The 19756-nt window shown below is 40.6% G+C and overlaps 1 protein-coding gene across 1 annotated transcript in view; it reads left to right on the top strand.

Moving 5' to 3' along the window:
* FAT3 (FAT atypical cadherin 3) overlaps positions 1-19756 on the top strand; it is a 490375-nt gene that overhangs the window by 378988 nt on the left and 91631 nt on the right. Inside the window, exons 7-9 of the mRNA XM_068149238.1 lie at positions 4470-4609; positions 15486-15761; positions 17389-17599. Coding sequence (XP_068005339.1) covers positions 4470-4609; positions 15486-15761; positions 17389-17599 — 627 coding nt within the window. The remainder of the gene's footprint in view (positions 1-4469; positions 4610-15485; positions 15762-17388; positions 17600-19756) is intronic.

The raw sequence follows: 19756 nt of genomic DNA, 5'->3' as shown, positions 1-19756 counted from the left end.
ATTTTTTTCCAAAGCATACTGGACTTTTGTCAGATGGAAAATATCTTTGCAGTGACTCTGAAAGCCAAGAAACAAGCTAGGATCAATGGCAACACTCCATGTTCAGACAGCAAATGTAACCAAGGCTACTCTACAGAGAACACAACCTATAGACTGTTGGCTTGGAGGTATCTTGGTTCAATTTCCTGAGAGCTCCTTCTTGATGAGACTCTACCATCTATTAAACTGAAAACCAAGATTGTTTCTACAGCTGTCCTGAGTCTGATAACAATTGCATGGTTGCCCAGGGAAATTGTAGATGCCCCCTCCCTGGAAGTGGCTGGAAGGCCAGGCTGTATAGGGCTTTGGGAAACCAAATGTAGTGGAAGGTGCCCCTGCCCATGGCAGGGGAGTTGGAACTAGCTGATCTTTAAGGGTCCTGCCAATCCAAAGCATTCTACGATTCTGCAGAATTGGGTAGAGTTATATTAGAAAATCCTATGTAACCTATAATGTCCTTTCATATAACATAAGAATTTGCCCAGTTCTGTAAATATATTTCCAGGGCTTACACAAGATCATTAAGACTGATGAATCAAGAAAGTAAGGCTAGAAATCATCATACTTCACTTTAGCTGTCCGAAGTGTAGACATAACTGTCTGTGCTGGCTGCCTTTGGGAATCTTAACAGTCAATTAGAAAGCAAAAGCACTTTCTGGATGAATTTATATCATCCCAACATGATAAGTCCTCTCATCCAAATCTGGCATTGCAAGTAGATGTGGAGACATGAAATCCCACTGTAAGTGCTTCAATTTTATCAGAGTATTTTAGAGAAAGTCTTTAATCTGCATTGAAGATGTATCACCATTCCATCTTAGCCTGCAACGGCATTACCAACAGCTGATCCACACCTCTCTGAGGTCTGTCAGTGTTAAATGCTTTCTCAGGATGACCTGTTTAGCCAGTTAGCCAGTTCAATCTTCTTGCCACCTTTATTGCTGATTTTCCCAAAGTGCCCCAGAAACTCACCATGTATTATCTTCATTTGTAATACTTCTTTCCTAATGCTGTAGCAAAGACAGCTTCTACATATCTTGTATCTGAAAGCCGGTTTTAGTAGACACTAAAAAGGAAGGCATGTGCCATGTGCTGGAAAATGGAATAAGTAATAAAAATTCACATTAACAAAACCGAGCAGCTGAACAAGATTTCATCATCCTTAGCCCCCTTTCATCCTAAGATTGTGATCAAAGAAAATGTTAAATGACCAATAGTAACATTGTTAAAACTGATACTGCAAGAGCTTACAGCACTGCAGAAGAGCTCGATGCAAAAGGGTTTGTAGTTGCCCAGCAGCATGCTTTCAAAAACCAGCCTCAGGTATCCCAGAAGGGTGTGAAACTCAAACCTGCTTAGCTGTCACCACCTATGGGCTCAGCTCTCCAACCTCCAACCGCAGTGTGAGCACCTTTGGAAGGAAATGGTTTCATGTGGAGTTCTTAGGATAGTTCAGCTGCAGGAGTTTTTGAGAGAAGATCCTGTTTGTTTTTACACAAGAATGTTCTCTCCTTCTCTTCATGCCCCTCCAGCACCCATCTTTCAAAGATAATTGTGTTGGCTGCTTCTCTGGCTGCTTCACAGTAGGCCTTGCATAGACTTGACACATCTGTAAGGCTCTTATAGTTTAGCATTTATACCTAATTCATTAATTAATCTTCAGTGCTTAAGTGCAACTTCAGAACCATTCGTCACATGAAGACCTGTTTTGAGAATGTATGAAGGCTGTGTGGAGTAGTGCCTCTGCTACTCGAGATGAGAGGCAGGGTAGAATATCTCAGGCAGCATTCCCAAAAGTTCAGCCGTCTGAGTAGTACTTCGTCTGACCGTGGTCTCTTCAATTGTGCCAGTCTGAGTCAGGAATAAAGCAGACTTTCACTCCGGAAGACATTATGATCACACATCTCACAGCGAGATGTTCTCTGATCCTTCTCTATCTCAGTGTTTGATGCAGTTTCTGCCTTGCTTAATGCAAAATGTAAAACAAAGTTTATTGCCTGGTTAGTTACAAGTGTAGGCTGGATTGGGGCAGCTGGCAACCAAGATTTATTTGTTTACCACTAGACCATTTGGGGCAATGGGAATAACATGAAAAAAAACCAAAGTCATATGATTAATTCAGTTCTTATTTTAGGGGAAGAATATGATTCACTTAATGAAAATGGCTTGAAGAGGGCAGTGTATTTGCAATGCAAACCCAGCTCTAAGCCAACAGAGGAAGGGCATTTAAAACATTCATTGCTAATCCTTCCATGTTACTTCTTGGAAGTTTTAAAGGCAGGGGGATATTTGGAAGTGCATGCCAGCTGATAGCATATAATTTTTGATTGCTCATTAAGATGGTTTTTAAGCATCTTGAAGTATAGACTTTCATTTGATTTTCATGGTTATCAGTATGAAACACTCTCTTTGTAAAGTGCCCTACTGTCCCAAGGCTAGCTTCATCTCAGCAGAGATTTTCTTGCAAGAATCTCAAACTCTTTTCTTCAAATGAGGCTTTTTTTTTTTTCTCCAGTTAGTTTTCATGGTATAATTGTTCCCAAGAAAATCAATTTAAAACAGGAATTGGGAGATCTTTTTTTCTTCCAGACTAACATTTTAAAAACAAAACCCAAACACCGAAGATAGGATCAATGTCTAGACCCTGCTATTGCTTAAATGTCAAAGGCAATTATGCCTTTTTTCCTACTGTCAGATAATGTTAAATATATATCTAGAGAGGGAGAGAGAAATAAGCAGATTGGGCTTGCAGGTGGTTAAGGAATAAGCAATGTTTCTATCCACCATAAAGCACAGCAGATCCAGTGTGATTTTCCTGGAAAACCACAACTCCTCTCTTAGGTTTAGAACTGTCTATATATATATGTATATATCTCTAAGAAAATATGATGGCACAGCTGAGAGGACTACATTTGAATCATTTAAGCATGCAGAAGTTCAGTTTGCACAGGTCACCTGTACACTCATGCCTCCTTCCCCTTTCTTCTGCCATTCCTGAATGGCCACCAAGGCAGATATAGGGCAGTGGCTTTTGTAGCTTACACTTTCCCTACAACAGTCTGTGCAAGAGTTAGAGAGAAGTTAGGATTTCTTCACATTAAGGGCTTTGATTTGACTCTGATTCCTCCTAATCTTCAACTTCCAGCAATGTCAAAACCATCTTCCTCTCACTTGTTTCTGAGAATAATGCTGGTTGTTGGTCAGAAACCCATGCACATGCAAGACTTGATGGTAGGGCAAGGCAGACTGTCCTCTCTCACTTCTTTGTCCCCAGCCCTAAAATAAGACCCATTACAATATTTCTCTGTCTATATATAATGCATGAGAATGGGCCTCGAGATATCTCAAGAGGTCTGAGCAGCTTTTACACAGGTTTGAAGTGAAAAGCCTTGTCAAAGACAGTAGCTAGTGGCATGGCAGAACTTTGATGAATATACCTTAAGAGTTCATTTGTCAGCAGTGTTACGTTCCACCTCTCCTTGTCCTCTGCCTCCAAAAACTTCAGTCTCAAATCATAATAAATACCACTTTATAGATAAGTGAGTATGATACAGCTTAGCAGCAGGGAGTGTGTGCCTCACTTTTGAACACAATGAGTGGTTCTAATTTATAAACTCGAGCTGTGGCTGAGAAATCCTGTAACCCTTTCATCTCAAATTATTTATGCCTATCTTTTACTTTTTAATACTTTTTTTTAATCTTTTTTTCTTTCACCTGAGACTCGGGAGGGGTTTTGCCACTGCTGCATCATTCAGTATGTGACAGAATAAGGGGATATTAGCTTCAGAAGAGTTTATTGTAAGGGTTTCTTTAATGGAGAGGAATTTAGGATGTGTATCCTGTCAGATCTATTTGAATAATTCTGAAAGGACTAGCAGAATTTGACCTTTGCTGCCAGCAATTATCATTGTCCTTGAAATTAACATAACAACCCTCTATTTGCATTTGTAAAATTGATGACAATTGCCATTTTTAGAGTCGTGCTTGGCAATCCTTGCACCCATCAGCACGGGTGAGAATTCCCTGAAAATAACAATGTGCGGCATAAAACCCTCTTAAAATTGCTTCTACGAAAACAAGGTAGTTCTGCTTCTTCCTTACCCAGACTACAAGGACACACATCTTATGAGCTTATAGCTATTTGATTATTTTTATAGACTCAGTTATGGTTCACTTAAATAGACTGCTAGATTATGATTTTTGTTGTTGTTGTTGTTCTTGCAGTGCATTTTAATGATATCTGCTTTGCGATGTACAAACTGTGCTCTGAAATACAAATGAGTTGTGAACAAAGAAGTATCAGGAGATGTACTGTGTATGTTAAGGCAAGCCCTTAGGATGGATGCCAGATATGCCCACTTCTAGGAAGACTTTCAATGGGAATCTTTCCAGAAATGGCTAATTTAATTGTATTTTTGTGCAACAATTAGGAGGGAATTACGATAGTTCTTTCGACGCGGAGAAGGGAGTGGGCACTATTGTCATTGCAAAGCCCCTGGATGCAGAACAGAGGTCAATATATAATATGACTGTGGAGGTCACCGATGGAACAAACATTGCCACGACTCAGGTAGAATATCACTTTCCTTCCTTGGCAAGTTCTTTGCATTTGTTAGTGAAATGTACCTGCTATAAAAATTAATCATTTTGCCATTCACTTAAAAGCAGCTTCTTTGAGATCACCATTAACTAATGGAGGGGCTAGTCTTCAGTGTTTTTCCATCTGGTTGTAAAGAGTCAGCTGTTGAAGGTTTCAGGGTGGTATTTCTCCTTTTGTCCTCTTCATGCTCACACAAAAGTAATTTGCCTTCCTCCAGCTGAGGGAGTCCCGGTCACAGGCAGCAACACTTAGATTTTGGCAATTGTATCACCACCTAATGGCCCAGAATACAATAGTGCTTCTGTGGTGTTAGGGAATATTACTATTGATTGTATTAAGTGGAGTTTATACCTCTCATCCTCAAAGACCCAAATGTGGGACACGGAATCAATTGTTCAGAGAAGAAATTGCTCAGAGGCGGAACTCAGAATTCAAAGGATCTCTCCTTTAGTGTCACTGCCTGCGATTACATTGTCTTCTGGGCAACAGCCCCAGTGAACCCTTTCAAAGCAGACTTGCTTATCAGGCTTAGTGCCTTTCAGCAACTAAGAAGTCAGGTCAGATAAATGTGAAGGGATGGGTTAATGATGGCTCTGACACATCCTACTCAGACAGACTAGTGGAGAGCCTGGGTAACTGTTCAGTGGGAGCCAGTCTGGCAATGAGACGTGGACAGAACCCATGGTGCAGGACAGTCACTTTGCAGTCTAGATGACACTGGGTAGACTTCACAAAGCAGCAACCTCCAATACCTCCAATGGAGTTGTGGAGCATGGATTAGCTAGGGCCTGAAATTCTGAGTGTAAAGTGTGTCTATAGCCTAAATATGAGTTGACACATAGGGGAAAATGTACTGATAGAGGACATCTGTGCCTTCAAATTCAAACTGACTGTGGTTTATGGGGGAAATAAAAAAAAAATAGTTTTGTGGTGATATTTACTTCTTTATAATGCAGAAGGAAGGCATTTACATATATGTATGCATACACAGATGCTTTCATTCTACCTTGCCTTTTTGCTGAAATGGTTCAGATGTAAATCTGCATTCACTGAGTCACAACAGCAGCTTTCCTAAGACTGTTAAATCATTAAGTACTTCATCGCTCTGAAGTCCTCTTTATAGCCAGCCCTAAAATCTGTGTTTGTCTGCTAATTTCTCCTGATAGTCCACTCTTGGTAAGAAAACATCAATTGATAATAAATTACATTGTAGGAAGTCTACTATTTTCCCTAATAGTTTCTGCTAAAAACATCACTCGTGTTTAATTTGATCTGTCTGGCCTGTATTCCTTGTTATGCCTTTCTCTGGTCACTTAAAATGCTCTCTGAAAAACAGTATTTTCTCCTCAGGAAGGCACTTACTCAGAATAGTCAAATCACCTCCCAGTATTCTGGTAGACAAGCAGGGGAGAATGAGTAACCTCTTTACATTCTCTTTCACTCATGCATTTTATTCAGCCCTTGAGCAGTTTTTTGTTTAGCTAGTAATAGCTAAACTACTACTAGTGGTACTTTTGGTGTTGAATGCCTAACATTACTTTTTTCTTCTTTTTTTTTTGTTTCTTTTTTTAGTAAACATTTCAGCAAAAAGAAAAAATGCCAAAAAGCACATTTCAAACATGCTGGATCTGAGTAATTTCTCTTCGTATGGATAATGTATTTATTGGCTTTGCTGCTTTTGATTTAATAAATTTATCTCCATGACAGTCTTCAAAACCTATTTTGATGCAAACTCTTACATTTTTAATTAAAACATATGGTAAAAGCATATTTCAGTAAAGCTGTTGCATTCTAAAAGAAGCCTGAACATTCTTTGTAACAGTGATGTGACCTATTTAAGCATGTAAGATAGTCATTTAAGATTGCAGTAATACAGCATTAGATAATCATTGGTAGTATTATAGTATCAGTCAGGGTTGGAAGGGACCACAAGAATCATCTAGTTCCAACCCCCCTGCCATGGGCAGGGACATCCCACACTAGATCAGGCTGGACAGAGCCTCAGCCAGCCTGGGCTTAAACACCTCCAGGGATGGCGCCCCAACCACCTCTCTGGACAACCCATTCCAGGGCTTCACCACTCTCATGGGGAAGAACTTCCTCCTCACCTCCAGCCTGAATCTCCCCACCTCCAGCTTTATTCCATTCCCCCTAGTCCTATCACTACCTGAGATCCTAAGAAGTCCCTCCCCAGCCTTCTTGTAGGCCCCCTTTAGATAGTGGAAGGCCACAATTAGGTCACCTCGGAGCCTTCTCTTCTCCAGACTGAACAGCCCCAGCTCCTTCAAGTACTGACCCATCTCTCCTCCATCTCTTTCTCTCCACGTTGATACTGCTGAAGTATTTAATTGTGGCCTGGATAGCATCTGAGAATGTGTTTCTTTTGGTCTTCACAACATAGATTTCAAAAGCAGTCGTTATTTCAAAGCCGCCAGAGCTATGGCCTGCCTCATTATCTTTCTCTTTTACAATAAACTTTCAGACTGTATTTTTGACTGGACTTGAGAGGCTTTGGTTACCTTATTCATCTTTATTTCCTTTAAGAACAATAATTAAAAAGAAAAATAAATATCAAACTGATAGTTGAAGCAAAGTGTCTCATAGAAAGAATCAAAGCAGCATGTACTGATGCCTTCCGTTGGCCCTGTTCTGAGTTTTAATACACTTTCATCGTAAGTATTTTGCCTCTCATACATAGTACCACCTGCACTTCAAACTACAGCTACAAGAAGAGATCATGGAAGAGGAAATGGGTGGAAAGCAAATTTATAAACTCCTTCCCTTCTATAATAACAAAATATTACAACACTCCCCCCAACAATGTGTCATGGTTTGTTATGAAACAGCTGATCACTGCCATGCCAAATGAACAGTCTTGCTTTTTATTCCACCCCACCTGTTCCCCTTTATCTCTTCCTGGCCTTTTGTCTATGACACAGTTGGAGGTGGTAAAACAGAGCATAAAAATGCCAAAGATTTTTGCCTTGGTAACATGATCCCTGGCACTGACTTGCAGAAGTTTTTTTAGCAGTGTTCCTGCACTCCTTAAACTCTGATAAACTGTTTGCTTCCTTCATGCCTCACTGCACACATGGTTCAGTACCCATGATGAGAGGAAGGAAATAGTTTTGATTTTAAAGTTGCATCTGATGTATTCATGGCTTGCTGCTATGTTAAGAGGTGAAAAGAACATAAGGAATATTAATTAATAAAAAAAAGGAATAATATCATGAACTTCCTTAGTAATTGAAAGCCTGTTTATTTTGAAGATGAGGAAGATTTCAAAAAGGAATGAAATCTCCAAAGTGAGAACCAAAGAACCAGGGCTTGTTAAGCCACTGGCACGCACTGTACTGCCTGTCCAGCTGGGCCCCAGCCATCACAGCCGTATCGCTCTTATGGGGAGGGATGGATGGAGGCAGCAAAAGACAAAGAAATGTTGATTCGTTTGATTTATATATGTGGAGTTAGAGTATAAAGCTTGTGTCACACTGATTAACTTCTAGGAAGGCAAAGTCTCCTAGCTTAGCCAGGGAGAGCTTTTGGGCTTTTTCCCTTAGCTTAATTCATCTTTGCTCAAGGCCGTGCAGTAATTTATTAAAGGCTGAAGGCATACGTCGGCCTTAAATCCCCACGAAACGCGATCCCTGCAGCTGTCAGGAGAGCTATTGGCCTTGGATGGGGACAGGGCTTCTGCATCCCACACTAGAAAGTGACGGGACAAGAGCTCTGTGCAATGACCACCATTACCTCCCAGCAAAAAATCAGTGTAACGGCATCTAAGTGCCTACTCCTGCCACAATTTAACTAATGTTGGCTATGTAACATTAGTCTTGGTCATGAGTTAGGTTTATTCCAAAGCCTCCTTTTTTCACATGAGCAAGTCAGATTCTTTACATCCAAGCACAGCATAGGAATAGCATTTAGTAATTTATTTGTAGCATGTACTTTTGTGGTTTGTGAAAATACCCACAGAAGCACTGTACAATGGGGAGCAGTCACCTAAGTGATATTGTTTCACTTTAATAGAGAATGTTCTGGTAACAGGCAATTATTTTTTTTCAAGAACAGAATCCTGAAGCCATGGTATTATAGGAAAGACAGTTTTACCTCTCATTTTTTCTGGCCACCTTCTTTCTTACCATCCTAACTGCAATAAAAAAGGCTCTTTAAAGCATGAAGGCATACTTCCAGGCTAGGAGGCAAAAAGTGCTTCAGTTTCATTTGTTGCCAAGCCCTCTCACTATTTTCCAGTACAGTGGACGTTCAGAGAGGAACATGCAGTTTTGTAGATCAATACATGGTCTACTTGTAATACCTTCAGCTGGAACCAACGAGGCTGGAAGAGCAGTTACTGCTCGTTACCCCTTTCCATCTCTCCTTGCAGAAGGTTGTGGACTTTTATTTATTCTTCTGTTCAGGATTGACCTTTAGCTGTGAGTTTCAGGGTATGAAACTTGGTCTCACCTATCAGAGAACACCTTTTCTTTATAACATTGTTTCTCAACAAAGAGGAGTCTGTTGATCATCCCAAGTGAATCTTTTAACTGAAAAGCTCTTTGTAGAGGGCCATGGCTAAAATACAGGTAGTGCTGTAAGGGCCTGGCGTAAGAGGTTCTGGGCTTGCGAATTCTTCTAGGATAGACAAGAAGTCCAGGGATTTCAAGTCAGTTTTTCACTTTTGCTCTGTTGAACATTTCTTCCAAACTGGAAACAACCCAATCCTTAATTATCTTTCTGTCCCATCCAGCGATCTCAGCGCTGTCGCCCCTGTGAAACAATGACTTTGCCCCTCATTTTAACATGACACACAGAGCAGAGCATGGTAAAGTGTAAATAATGAGGTTGGTAAGGAAACTATTCACATTTTCATGTTAAGGTTGGGGTTTGGTGGGGAAAAAAAAAACTAGCCAGGAAGAAGCAAATAAAGCTGTGTGGTAGCACCATTTAAAGCCATATATAATCAAATAGATTTCCAAAACCCGCACAGAAGCGTAACCTGAGTTTAAGCAATTCAGGCATTTAATAGGTTGTACTACAACACTGTGCCCAGACCAAGCAATTAGCCAAGCAGATTCTTGCAGCTTCAAATGTCTCTAAAGCAGCTCCTGGCATTTATCCAGTTTTCATTCAATACGTTTGTGCCTAAACCAAAGGTATTTGTGATGGGCAACATTAAAAACAGCTTTGGAGAGACTTCCTGCATTAGGTTTGATTGTGTTTGTCCAGGCCTTTCGCTTACCATTTTGAATACAAAGTTTTTTGCTAATGCTCCAAGTGTTACTTTGCCTAATTTGTAAGCTTGGAGGCCTGTGAATCCTTTATTTCAAACTTGCTTTAACTGTGGGAAATAGGAAGTGAGCAGGGAGAAGCAGATCTTTTATAGCAAGGCGCTTGTTCAGACTATAAATTAGGCTCTGCACAATGGAAACAGAAGGAGGCAAGCCTGCCTTTCTGGAGCCCACAACGTGCTGGAAAGATAGGAGCTTTCAAGGATAACCAGGCAGAGACTGCTTTGCTGCATGTTTGCTTTATGAGCATGGAAAAAAGACTTGCAGCTAATGTTTGTCTATGAAAAGTGGTTTAGTCAGTAACCTTGTATAGTCCTCACCAAAGAGGAATCCCTTCTTAGCAGCAAACAAATAGTAAACGTTTCCATTCATCACCTTCCAGAGACGTGTTGGGAAGCTTTTAAAGCCTGTCCTTGATCCTATAGGATCAGCATTGTCACAACTTAACACCCCAGGCACCTACACAGTAATAAAATGTATTTATGCACCAGTTCATTCTTGCCATAACTTCTGTTTGGAAGTATATGTGAAGAAAACATTAAGTAAATCGTACACCGTGAGTCTTTGAGTTGCTTCAGCAGGCTAACACTTGATTTTGGGTGAAAGACATGCTACAGGCTGGCTAAAGCTTAAGACTTCAAGGAGCAGAGTACTAGCCTTTTTGAATTCCATGGGAAATTTGCCAGTAGTACCAAGATTTTGTGCCTAAGTTTGCCAGTCATTAAATGAATTTGAGCAACTTTCCTCATATTAATGATCTGGGGGCATTCACCTTGATCCTCCCCCTCTACTCAGCCCTGGTGAGACCTCACCTGGAGTACTGCCTCCAGTTCTGGAGCCCTTATTACAAGAGGGATGTGGAGGTGCTGGAACGTGTCCAGAGAAGGGCCACAAGGATGAGCAGAGGGCTGGAGCACCTCTCCTATGAGGGCAGACTGAAGGAGTTGGGGCTGTTCAGTCTGCAGAAGAGAAGGCTCCGAGGTGACCTCATTGTGGCCTTCCAGTATCTGAAGGGGGCCTACAGGAAGGCTGGGGAAGGACTTCTCAGGATCTCAGGTAGTGATAGGACTAGGGGGAATGGAATGAAGCTGGAGGTGGGGAGATTCAGGCTGGATGTGAGGAGGAAGTTCTTCACCATGAGAGTGGTGAAACCCTGGAATGTGTTGTCCAGGGAGGTGGTCGAGGCCCCGTCCCTGGAGGTGTTTAAGCCCAGGTTGGCTGAGGCTCTGTCCAACCTGATCTAGTGTGGGGTGTCCCTGCCCATGGCAGGGGGCTTGGAACTAGATGATCCTTGTGGTCCCTTCCAACCCTGAATGAAACTATGAAACTATGAAACCTTGCTCAGCTTCACATATATTTGTAGGACGGGGTTTTCTGTGAGCCTGGTGTTCATGACAGTGCAACATTTGTCTGTTATTAAAGGAATACCTTGCCTCCTTTTTTAAATAACACCTTACTAGAAGTGATAGTGTGGGAGCAGGCAATCTTCTCTGTAGGAAGGTGGTATTCTAAAATGACCTTAAAAAAGAAGGGTGACTCAAAAAGAAGCCTAAAGCATCTTCCCCACCTTTGCCACTGCACTTCTATTGTGGCTTTGGCAAGTCATTAACCTTGCTGCAAGGTTTTCATGGGCAAAGGATGGTGATAGTAATAGCCACTTCTTCCTCAGAAAATGTTGTAAGGAATGAAAGACCAATATCTATGTAAAACTTAAGTTCCATTTTATTTTACCTGATTTTGTTTCAAGCAGCTCCCAAGATAGTTAAATTTTTAAGAACATAAAAGAGTTCCATTTTCTCCTTTTCCATAGCTTGTGGGTTTAACAGAGCTCTGTATAATCACTATTCTCATATATAATTTAACTTCCCTTTGTTATGAGGAAGATCTAGCCCCCTCTAGTAAAGGAGAGACCGTAATGTTAAAATTACAGTTGACTCTGGGGGATTTTGAGGGACAGCTGACAAAAATTAGAAATACTCTTAACTGCTTTAATAGAAGAAATTGTGAATCAATAATGACCTTTTTATTCATTAGCATCTCTAACCTACTGCTTTCCATCTCCAGATGGAAGTGGCTGTTGAAATGCAGAGGATGTAATAAATAATGCGTATTTCAGTGTAGATCTCTTGACAAATCATTAAAATACTGCTGCCTCTGGGGAGGAAGATGCTTGCCACTTAAACAGACACTTGTTCAGTTTTATAGTAGATATTAAGTGAAATGGAAAAAAAAAAAAAAAACAGTTGAGAAGAAACTGAAAAAAAAAAAAGAAAGGAAGAAGGAAGAAATTATCAAAGCAATTCCAAGTACATTTGATGAGCACAGTGAGTGAGGACCTCAGGGTTTTTACTTTTTCTCTCCTCCATGCCTTCCACTCCCCAGACACTGTTGTGGCCCCTATCTATCTGTCAGGACATTAGCTTATACCTTTTTTAGTGGGAAAGAATTGCTGCTTTGTCAATCTATGCTACAATTCTCAGAGTCTTATGGCCTGCCTTTGGTCTCTGATGCTGATCTAGTCCCACCCTGTTGAGTTTATGCAGTCTGGCGAAGGCTTAAATCACGGAGCTGTGGCTTGCGCAGTCACGGTGAAGGCTTTGTGGTAGATAAAGCTGTCTGCCATCTTCTGCTTTCACAATTTGCCAGTGATCCCAAACTGCATTAGATATAACTGAAAATGACCCCCAGTGTTGGGGTGATCGTACAACACACAAACAAAGCGTGATCATACAGCACACTAACAAAACGATGTGTCAGAGATTTAGCAGTATTTTTAAGATATGGTGGTATGCATCTGGACTTCTTACTTGTTTCTTTGTTGTTGTTTTTTCTTACAGAATAGCTTGAGCTTGTACACAGAAATGCTAAAAGTGAATTCACAGGTTTTGTCTGTCCCTCGCGTGGCAGCTTACTTGTGTAGCTCCCACAGTAGACTGTGCTGTATACAGCAGAGTCAAACACTTGGCATTTTCAGTTGAATCCATTTGAGAAGTTCTTACTCCTCTGTTAGACTGTCTTAAATGATAACATGACAAAGTTTTGGGGCACTCGAAGCCATGGTTTAGTAGTCATGAGGTCTTGGGTGACAGGTTGGACTTGATGATCTTTGAGGTCTTTTTCAACCTTATTGATTCTATGATTCTATGATACTCTAAGGAAAATAAATGATGTTTTTGTCTTTGTTAACAATGCAGCAGTAAAATAATCCAGCCATGTTACAGTGGCACTTGGCAAAAGACTGAGGGCATCAAAACTGCTTATAGAAGATGCCTTTGAGTCTTAAACACTGGTAATCAGAATACCCTCAGTTTATCACAGTATCGCCAAGCTTGGAAGAGACCTCGAGGATCATCGAGTCCAACCTGTCACCACAGACCCATGATTAGACCATGGCACCAAGTGCCACATCCAATCCCCTCGTGAACACCTCCAGGGACGGTGACTCCACACCTCCCTGGGCAGCACATTCCAATGACTAATGACTCTCTCAGTGAAGAACTTTCTCCTCACCTCAAGCCTAAACTTTCCCTGGCACAGCTTGAGATTGTGTCCCCTAATGCTACTTCCATGTCACTTCTTCACGCTAATAAAGGTGGTAAACACACACTGAGTTTTCCATTGAAGTCTTGAATTATTTTCTCAGACTTTCTTCTGTGTATTATAATTAATTTCTTCACAGAGTTTGGCTTTTTTTTAAACTCCATCAGGTTAAAACCACACTTTCCTATATAGTATAAAACCAAGAATCATGAAAAGCTGAGTAAATCTTCCTCGTTATTGTCGGCCCAGCACTGTATATTAACCCCCCAGTTTTATTGCTGTCTGTCCAAGACTGAAGTATAACTTAATACAGGCATTGGCCTGTTTCGCTCTGGCATATGATAATCTGGTGAAAATGAAAGCCCAAGGAATGCACAGTTGAAGTCCTCTGCCATTTAACTTACGGAGCATTTTATTTCAGCTGTCTTTTAAACAGTTCCCAGGCTAGTTCATTATGACTGCTGCGTACAATTGCTCATGTTCCTTTGGGTAATGTGTTCTGCAAACCCTTCCACATATCATGGAAGTCTAAAGTTTCATTTCCCTCTAAGGCCAGCATCTGTTTCTGCAATATTGCAGTAAAAGTGTAACTGTGTTTTGATTCTGTTAAGAAAGTATGGGTGAAAAGGACTTGATCAAGCAAAGTAATAAAATATTTACTTTAAAAATAGCTAAGTACTTTACAAAACAGCAGAGCCAGCATCATGAGGGATTCTCTTAGTCTTAGTCTTGTGCATGACCTTTCCTTTGTAGTTCATTGGACTGCTTCATATTTCAAAGCCTTTGAATAATAAGATTGCTCCATTTCAGTCACTGTAAAATTCGGTGTGTGCTTTCACAGGCATACTTCTTGCTTCCAGTACTGAAAAAGCAGCAACTCTGCATTTCATCTTTCAGTATTATGGAGTTTGTCAGGGGTTTTGCTAATCTAGAGAACACAAAGTCTGGAAGTCAAACTGTCTTCAGGGAGTGATTCCTCCAATGGTGAAAACCACAACAACTCATTGGAGCCACACATGCATAATATTGCATAGTTACATAAACTTTGACAGGCAAAGCCTCAAGAATAGTGACTGTTACTACTTACCAGGATCAGTTTCTGGTCTGTTGAAATGGGTGTAATGAGCAGCAGCTGCAGCATCCTGTCTGCCTTCCTCCTCTCTAGGTTTCTTTAGGGATCAATACTGAGGTTTTAGAGTCAGATTTGAATCAAATCACACAATACTCATTCACATTTTTAGCAGAAGTTCTACCATTCGCTGACATTCATAAACTTCAACAAAAGAGAGGCAAATAGTTGGCAACAGGGACAGCCATGACTGTGAAAGGAAGAGCAAGCATAAAACCATAAGAGTAATCCTTCCCTATCACCAGTGTCCTGAGATTACTTGTCCTTGGTAGTATGTATTGATGTGTGTGGGGTGGGCTTGTGTGGTCGTGAGATCATCTCCTCTTCTCGCTTCATCAAGTGTCACCGTTCCTAACACAGACGAAGGTGTAACAGAAACTTGGACGTCTCTACTGCTGTCACAATTTGACACTGCTAGTACATCCCAACTCAATCCATCAGGTAGAAAACAACACAGCATTTAGCAGAGTCTTGGTTGTATAAAAAGATTTAAGTAACATGAAAAGGATTCTTTTACAGCCTTACTAACAGTGAAGGGGAAAGGAAATCCCATAATAGCTCTTGTAACCAGAGCAGTTACAAGTGATGACAAAACCTTTCCTGTGAACACTGCAGGCATATTTTCCAGTCTATATACTGAAAATATGGACTTGTCTGGCTCTGAGTGGGTCTTAAAATTAGGAACATTTGGCCTCCAAAGTCATATCCTTATTATTTCTTTTGATCTGGACAGTAAGCACTTAACGTTGAACAATGTTTCTCAGTCCCACCATACAGCAGCATAACATCATCAGCCATCTAAAGCAGGTTATACTTCTTTAGGTGTCTATTCAGTCAGCTGGTTAGATTTCAGTAACTTCAAATGTTTTTCTTTTATTAACTGTAGGTTCTTATCAAAGTGCTGGATAACAATGATAATGGCCCAGAATTCTCTCAGCCAAGCTACGATGTCACCATTTCAGAGGACATCCTCCCGGATACTGAAATTCTGCAGATTGAAGCTATAGACAGAGATGAAAAGCATAAATTGAGCTACATTATTCACAGCAGCATCGATACAGTCAGCATGAGAAAATTCAGAATTGATCCCAACACTGGGGTGCTCTATACTGCTGAGAGATTAGACCATGAAGCTCAAGATAAGCACATCCTTAATGTCATGGTAAGAATGTAATATTCACTTGGCTCAAGACAGAATCACTGCTGCTTCAGGTGCGTACGTGCCTTAGTCTTTGCATGAGCAAAAGGCTGTTAGTCCAGTGAGTAGTCATTAATTTCATCTTGCCTGCCCTGCTGTGTATTTATCATACATTGTTTTTTCATTTGGGCTTTTTGGGAAGCACTGTGAATTCATTGTCTGGAATACGGTATGATTTTCTGTCTCAAGGGAGAGCAAGCAGGAAATTATTTAATCTCTTGGCATCTGGTCCTCTCACTCAAAGTAATTTTCAGAGTTTCTGAAGTGAGGCTGAATGTTATTTGAGAAGTTATTCACAGGAAGATAGCTAACTACTTTCTTGCCATTGAGAATTTTACAGCCATTCTGGATACAAGCCTCATTTATAGTTTGCTTTTACGGACTTATTTCAGTACATAAACTGTTGATATACAAAACAGATTTCATCTGCATTTCCAAATTTTGTGTATGCAGGGGGAAAAAAAAAAGTTAATTAACAGTTTTTGCTCAATGTGCATAAATTAGAGAGCACAACTCCCTCTGGGTTTTAAGTGAAGATTGTATATTAGCGGCTGGAGGTTGATAAAAAATAGTTTAAATGTTGTAGTCTGCTGTTCTCTTTAATCAGACTCCTGTAGAAGAGATCTTTGGAGGTACAGCTCAGGATATGTTAAGTATGGGGTCATTTTTGGGTAGGAGATCCTAGGAATCAGAGAACTGCTGTGTGCAGAAGCTGAGTGGGGTCTAAGCTCACAGGGTAACAATCTCCAAGTCCTTTGCTGAGGATGCTAAGAAATACATATAAACTGAATCACAGAGAGACATGGCTGACAGAGTTCATTTCCTGGTGCTTGGTTTTAATCTCCTCCTGATATAATAAGGTTTCTTCTGTGGTTAAGAAAAGGTTTTTGGGGATTGTGTTGGCAGTATTATCATTGTGTCAGTGCTGAGGTATTTTGTGTGGGGTTGAGAGGGATGTGATAAATGATAGCTTTGTTGGGAGTTCTGAGCTCTCCTTAAGGCAGTTTCTACTCTGTTTACTATTGGTGTCATCATCTTCAAAAAGATATGTACCTACATGATGATAAGAAAGTCCCTTGGTAGCTACAAGCACTGTACTAACACATAACTGATCATAATCCCTTCCAACCCAAACCATTCTATAAATCTGTGATAATGGATTGGTCAAATTTGTTTGTAGCTCTTTGAAAGAAGGAGGAGCTAATGGGGAAGGTTTATTTGCCTCTGTGCAGTAGAGCAGGGAATGGCAGGGCAAAGGCATGACCATTTAGCATGTATTTTTCAAAAAGTATTTCTTGCAAACCTGAAATGGAATTTAGGAAGTCATGTGGTTGCCATTTAAAAATTCATGTCATGGTCGTTGCCTTGCATTTTTCACACAAGAAGGAAAACTTCCCTGAACTCTTCCTGATCCTTTGATTTTGCTGTGTACCACATTAGGAGTATTTTACACTCCTCTTTTGGGACAAATGGGGTTTATTATTACTTTGTACTAAATAGAAATGAAAGTATTATTAGCACTCAGATGAGTACTACCTGCAAGGTTTTACTAGATGGATATTAAGATGTGTATTACGCATTTGTTCTCTAGGTGCGAGATCAAGAATTCCCTTACAGAAGAAACCTGGCCAGAGTAATCATAAATGTAGAGGACTCCAATGACCATAGTCCATACTTTACTAGCCCCTTGTACGAAGCCTCAGTGTTTGAATCGGCAGCAGTTGGATCAGCAGTCTTACAGGTCACGGCTCTGGACAAAGACAAAGGAGAAAACGCAGAGCTCATCTACACTATTGAAGCAGGTTAGGACGGAGCCTGCAAATGTAATGTCATGATTCATGCCATATAAAGGATAGTGAAGTGGTGGTGGTCCATCTTGACAACACAAGTCAACTTTTTAGGTCTACTCTCTCTTGTAGAGCTGGGCAAAGGAGGCACCTTCCTGATGCTTGATTTCTCTTTTGAAGCTACTGTCCTCAACACCTATCAGAGCAGAATCTCATTCATGTTCACTAGGTAGCTACAGAGCATTTTACCTCTAAGTCATCGTTTCAAAACCATCACTTATTAAAAGCTGCTGCCAGTGACTTGTTTTCAGGTTGCTGGCTTCAGTCTAGTACGCAGTGAATCCTCCATAAACAAATGTCACAACAGCTGGCATGTCCTGGAATTTTTGCCAGTGTTCAGTTCAGAGGAACGTGGAGACTAACACCAGGGCTGCGCTAAAATCTTCCGTCAGCAGGGCCACAGCATTTTAGGGGCACAAAGTCTCTTGAAACCAAGGGAGGGCATTGTGGTACCAGATTAAAATTGCTTTTGCTGTTAAGCTTTGGACATTTACATTCACCACATAATCTGTACCAGCAAAAGCGTTTCTGTGCCAGTGCAACAGCACGGTCATGAGAAATTTGCATTATCTCTGCCACACATGCAAATGAACATAACTTTCTCTGGCTCATATGGATCCGAAGTTAAGAGTTACCTCTGAGATAAACCACTGACATATAGACAAGTCAGGTGCCTGGAAAAAGAGAGAAGGAAGCAGACATGTTTAGTTTTTTGATGTTTCATTTCTACATTTATTTACTTTTATCAGTGATACAGATCTGTACAGTGCAATAATAGCAAAACCTGGTTTTCAAGACTCTTCCCATCTTATTCTTGACATCATATTGCTATTATGAGATCCAACCCAAACACCTATAGGTGTCACCACAATATAAAGGGCAACTTGATATGCTAGAGGTATGGCTCCCATACACTGGTAATAGAATCAAAAATGATGCAGACATAAAATTATGATGATTAAAAAGGATTCTTCATCACTTCTTAAGGTCTGCAGATGGTCTGCGTGTTTTTCTCGTTTCTAGGGGCACTCTCTTCCATTACAGCATGCTTCTGCTTCATCGTGAGCTCTCCCTGCAGTGTCAGACACCAAACTTCTATATTCTGTAAGCCATGCACTCCCCCAGTTTCATTATCCACCAATGTTCCAATCCCAGATGCATCAGAATTCAGTGTTCTGCTGCTGCGGTTTCTACGATCCATCAAATCTGCAGTTGAGGATACTGATTTTAACTGCAGCATTCAAATTGTACACAGCCCTCTCATTCAGGGGAATTACTTACCTCATGTGAGGAGAGCAATTGGTGAAGTAGCTTGTGTGTCATTTCATAAGAAATTCCTGAAGCAGAAGGATCAGCTCTGGACTTACATGAAGCAACCAGTGGCTACAAATTATTTGTATTAGCAAGCACTGACAAAATAACTGCAATAACATTTGTTGTGTCTGCAAATGTGACAGATACTGTGATCTTTATGAGGATTTGTAGCTCTGGCAAAACTCTCAGCTCCTCTGTGAACAGCACAATTTTTGCTTTAGCTAGTAGAGTAAACTTTACTGGCCTGAAGGGATGGATATAAATAGAAAGCCACTACCAGTATTGAGCTATATACAGTGGTATGCAGCTTAAATTAGCCTCCAAACCCCAGAATTTACAAGGCAGTGAATCACATCTTAGAAGTAGTCCACATTAACTTGCTTCATTTAGGATTCCACATATTTGGTATTCCAGACACCATTTTCACATTTGCCACTCCATGCACCGCACCTTCTAACAATCATCATTAAAAGAAAATCTCTTGTTTACTACCATGTCCATGAGACATATTTCTCTCCAGCTCATGAACCCATGCTTGGCTTTAGACTGGAAGCAGTTCTAGGTTTTAAGGCGTATATTACGATAGCAGGAACATTTCATAATGATTGGAATGGCTGTAACTCAGTATGTGCTGTTTGTGTTTAGAATACACACCATATATACACAGGCAGTCCAGGATGGCTACTAAAGGTGAGCTCTAATTACAGGGTAAGGCTACATATCAAAAGTTTTGAGTCTGTCATGCTAAAGAAGAGGTTGGCAAAAAAGATCCCAGAGAAATTCCTTGATCCAACCTCA

The sequence above is a fragment of the Melanerpes formicivorus genome, unplaced genomic scaffold, assembly GCF_026170545.1.
Source record: "Melanerpes formicivorus ecotype bairdi unplaced genomic scaffold, bMelFor1.0.p_v2 SCAF_1, whole genome shotgun sequence".
NCBI lineage: Eukaryota > Metazoa > Chordata > Aves > Piciformes > Picidae > Melanerpes > Melanerpes formicivorus.
This window is presented reverse-complemented; position numbering and strand designations above follow the sequence as displayed.